At 43.6% G+C, this 5,000-nt stretch overlaps 1 protein-coding gene across 1 annotated transcript in view; it reads left to right on the forward strand.

Moving 5' to 3' along the window:
- The window catches only part of stard10 (StAR related lipid transfer domain containing 10), a 29,136-nt gene that overhangs the window by 15,109 nt on the left and 9,027 nt on the right, over window positions 1–5,000 (forward strand). The window contains 2 exon segments of the mRNA NM_205646.3: window positions 4,131–4,278; window positions 4,498–4,601. Of these exon segments, the coding sequence (NP_991209.2) occupies window positions 4,131–4,278; window positions 4,498–4,601 (252 nt within the window).

Consider the following 5,000-nt stretch of genomic DNA (forward strand, 5'->3'; position numbering starts at 1 on the left):
CTGTCTCGAGTGTGTTGACTCCAGAACACTTTACACTGTGACTCTTTCACAGTCTGCAGTTGATATCTGAGCAGGCTGTGGTGGCGAGATGTGAAGCTGTGATGCTCTTTTTCAGTGTCGGAAATAAGCTTCAGTGTTTTTCTCCTCATTAGCAGGTGAAATACACACACACACACACACACACACACAGATCAGAGAAAGGCCACACAGTTGGAGGACTGTGTGTGTGTGTGTGTGTGTGTGTGTGTGTGTGTGAGTGTGTGTGTGTGTGTGTGTTATTGAAATAATAGATGCCAGTGAAGAAACACAATGACTGCAGGCATCCAATAATGCATTAGAAACCAGAGCACACACACACACACACACACGTATGACAGTGCGACACAGCTCTGTGTAGGCGGCAGGAGATGTCAGAGTCTCCTCAGAGCTGCTGGGGTTCCCCTGAAACACACACACACACACACACACACACACACGCACACTGCATCTGTCCTCCCACTCATGACGTTATGCTGCAGGAAAATCCCACCCCAGCGTTTCTGTCCTTCAGCTTAGGCCCTCAAATCACCATGTTTACCATGCTTCAGTGCCATCAGAGCATCATTTATTTATTAATATTAAATATTCAATGCTTTTAAAGGAGCCGTTCATCAATGGTGGTTCTAGACCAGAGTAACTGGGGGGGCCAGGCAGGGGCGACTTGTGCTTTTAGGGCGCACACTTTAATATGCATCACAACACTACCTAAACAATTATTCAGAGTCATTACTTTTCATGCATTAGCTTCATAAATAAGCTAATTAAATAACCCAAAGAGCCTCTATTATACATTATAAGGGTCATATTTTGGTTGTGGGGGTCTCCAACAACAGGCTGATCTGCATGCAAGGTCAAAAAACACTTTCATGGTCTTATAATCTGCATTTATTTTACCTAATTATCCCAGTGACTCCTATACGAGCTGTTTAGCGATTCATTAGTTCCCAAACCCCTCCTTATCACGAAGCTAATCTGCGATGATTGGACCGATGACAGCCTGTTGCGATTGGTCGACAGCGTTCAGCGTGAGATTTAGAGAAGAGGCAGAGTGTATGTGTGAGCATGAACACTAAAAAGCCTTGAGTTATTCATTTAACCCATTGGTTGAGTTGAACATGTTTGGTGCTGTGTTGGGTTATTTTAAACCTTTATTAGGGTGTTTATTAATAACTCAACCAGTTGGGTTAAATATTTGATGCTTTGTTGGGTTATTTCATTCATTTTCTTGTCGGCTTAGTCCCTTTATTAAGGGGGGGTCGCCACAGTGGAATGAACCGCCAACTTATCCAGCAGGTTTTTGGTCTGCGGATGGCCTTCCAGCCACAACCCATCTCTGGGAAACATTCACACACACACACACACACACACACACACACACACACACACACACACACACACACACACACACACACACTCATACACTAAGGACAATTTAGCCTACCCAATTCACCTGTACCACATGTGTTTGGACTGTGGGGGAAACCGGAGCACCCGGAGGAAACACAGGGAGAACATGCAAACTCCACACAGAAACGACCCAGCGACCCACTTCCAGGCTGGTTTCCAGCCATTTCCAGCCTGGTCTTAGCTGGTCAGGCTGGAAAATGACCAGCTAAATCTAGCTAAAACCAGCTTGACCACCCTGGTTTAAGCTGGATATAGCTAGTTTTGGCTGGGCTCCCAGCCTGGCTGGGCTGGTCAAGCTGGTTTTAGCTGGTCATCTCCCAGCCTGACTAATATAAGTTTTTAATCAAATGACCTCTCCATGTTGTGTTTTATATCTGTTTCACCAGCACTCTTAGTTATTGAGGATACACACGCACGCCTCATAGCCCATCTACATTAAATGGATGAAACGCTTACTCTACCGCACGTGTTCATCTCTAGTGTTTTTCTTTTTCTTTTTCTTTTTTGAGGAAATGATGCACATATTTGGGATATCCAGCCGTCATTCTGACCTTTAGGACACAGCGGAGACATTTATTTATTTACCCAGCCATAATTATAAAATTAAAACAATGGAAAAAATAACATTTAATCAAAATAATACCCAATGCTTTGAGTTAAAATAACCCATAGTTGTGAAGGTGCTATAATAACCTATAGTTGGGTTATATGTTGGGGTATTTTTAACCCAACTATTTTAACAGAGTACCTGCCAACACTCCTGTCCTTACTGAAAAAACAGTTTAAACCAGCCTTGGCTGGTCAACCAGGCTGGTTTAAGAGGGGTTTTGGCTACTTCCAGGCTGGCTTCCAGCCATTTCCAGTCTGGTCTTAGCTGGTCAGGCTGGGAGATGACCAGCTAAAACCAGCTTGACCAGCCTAGCCAGACTGGAAGCCCAGCCAAAACCATGTCCAGCTTAAACCAGGATGGTCAAGCTAGTTGTAGCTGGTTTTAACTGGTCATATTTGGGATATCCAGTCGTCATACTTTAGGACACAGCGGAGACATTTATTTATTTACACAGCCATAATTATAAAATTAAAACAATGGAAAAAATAACATTTAATCAAAATAATACCCAATGCTTTGAGTTAAAATAACCCATAGTTGTGAAGGTGCTATATTAACCTACTCTATAGTTGGGTTATATGTTGGGGTATTTTTAACCCAACTAGTTTAACAGAGTACCTGCCAACACTCCTGTTTTTCCCGGGAGCCTCCCGTAGTTTAGACTAGAGATCTGTGCAGGACTGAACGTTTAATCCTATTCCTGCTAGGTTTTATACCGTACCCGATTGCCCCCGCGGTATATTCAGTCTTTGTTCACCCGCAGCCTGACCCGCCCCATTTTCTACCCGACCGTTCCTACAAAATATAGATCTGCTTTTCAAAATCTCATGTTAAAAGTGGCCGCTACTAAAAGAGAGATTGTGCAGGATTGTAGGCTAAATGTCAGTGTTGTTCGACCCAATGTGATGTGCTGCGTGACGTGCCGTGAGGTTTGTGACTGGTGAGGCTCTTTTAAAGTCAGATTTACTAACACGTCCACTCGATATATTTGCCAACTCGACGCAGTGGGTAGCAGGTTCACCTCACAGCAAGAAGGTCGCCGGTTTGAGTCTCGGCTGGGTCAGTTGGTGTTTCTGTGTGGAGTTTGCATGTTCTCCCCGTGTTGGTGTGGGTTTCCTCCGGGTGCTCCGGTTTCTCCCACAGTCCAAACACATGCGCTATAGGGGAACTGATCAACTAAACTGGTCGTAGTGTATGAGTGTGTGTGTGAATGAGTGTGTATGTTTCCCAGAGGTGGGTTGCAGCTGGAAGGAGATCCTCCATGTAAAACATGCTGGATAAGTTGGTGGTTCATTCCTCTGTGGCAACCACTGATTAATAAAGGCACTAATCTGAAAATAAAATGACCGAATGAACATTTAACATATTTACATTATTTTATTTTATGTTTTGTATTGACTTTTTATTTTTTACATGTTTAAAAAAAAATAAATAAATAAATAAATGTAAATGTTTCCATGGCAACCAGCAAAAATAGAAGCGTTTCTATGGCAGCTAATTGTTTATCCATCTAATATTTGCATGTATTTGCTTCCAGCTTCACTTCTGTCCCCAAAATCAGCGTAGAGACGATAATAGGCCAGCGTTTGGTTCCTCAGTCGTTGCTCTAGAAAACGCAGGTGCTTCTGGGCCGGGATCTACTTTAATGGCCTGGTTTATTATTTCAGAAGTCAGATTGATCGAGTCTGCAGCCTCTTTTCACCTGATGTAGGTCATCAGACGCACAAACGCTGCTGTTCTGGGATCATCAATGCTTCTCTAATGTGTGTCGAGTACACAATATAGGGCTTCAGCATGGATACTACCATGTGCACAGCTCAGCCACACACAGTTCAGAAGTGTAACGCGGGGGAAACCGGAGCAACAGGAGAAAACCCACGCCAACACAGGGAGAACTTGCAAACTCCACACAGAAACACCAACTGACCCAGCTGAGACTCAAACCAGCAACCTTCTTGCTGTGAGGACACCGTGTCGCCATATTAATGTTCACATGTGTACTCCTTAATGCTGTGTGTATGATTCTATAGTGTGTTGCATTGTGGGTAATGTAGTTGTTCTGTTCTCTCCTCAGTGTCGGATGACATGTAAGGACATTCCAGCAGAGACTATGTATGATGTGCTCCACGACATCGAATATCGGCGGAAATGGGACGCGAATGTCATCGAAACGTTTGACATCGGCAAACTGACGGTCAATGCAGATGTTGGATATTACTCGTGTAAGACCCGCACACCACAGCCTACATACAGCTAGTGTTTACACTCACAAAAACACCCTGAATGAGCAGTGTTCCCTGTTTCAGTGATAATACAGAACTTTCATCTTGTATGCAGTTAATCACTATTATTAGTTTGACGGCAGTGATTATTGATAAGCACATGAGTTGTCCTGTAATGTCCCCGAGTGTCGCTCATGCTCAGTTGTTGTGGTTTTTCAGGGAAGTGTCCGAAGCCGCTGAAGAACCGTGATGTCATCACCCTGCGCTCGTGGCTGCCAATGGGGAACGATTACATCATCATGAACTACTCCGTCAAGCACTCTGTGAGTGTTTACTGCGGGATTCACTGCTCAACACTTCAGTGTACAGCCCATTACTGCTGGAGCTCACATGTGAACACAGTCAGACGCTGAAGAACAGACTATTCACTGATATTAACGAAAAACTTTATATTTAGCTCAAAATTCAGCAGCTATCATTCAGTGTGTGTGTGTGTGTGTATGTGTGTGTGTGTGTGTGTGTGTGTGTTTGTGTGTGTGTGTGTGTGTGTGTGTTTGTGTGTGTTTGTTTTAGTGTCTGTTTGTTTTAGTGTGTGTGTGTTTTAGTGTGTGTGTGTGTGTGTGTTTGTTTTAGTGTGTGTGTGTGTGAGTGTGTTTGTTTTAGTGTGTGTGTGTGTGTGTGTGTGTGTTTGTTTTAGTGTGTGTGTGTGTGTTTGTTTTAGT

This window comes from Danio rerio, chromosome 15, assembly GCF_052040795.2.
Source record: "Danio rerio strain M-AB ecotype USA chromosome 15, GRCz13ab, whole genome shotgun sequence".
In the NCBI taxonomy this organism is placed as follows: domain Eukaryota; kingdom Metazoa; phylum Chordata; class Actinopteri; order Cypriniformes; family Danionidae; genus Danio; species Danio rerio.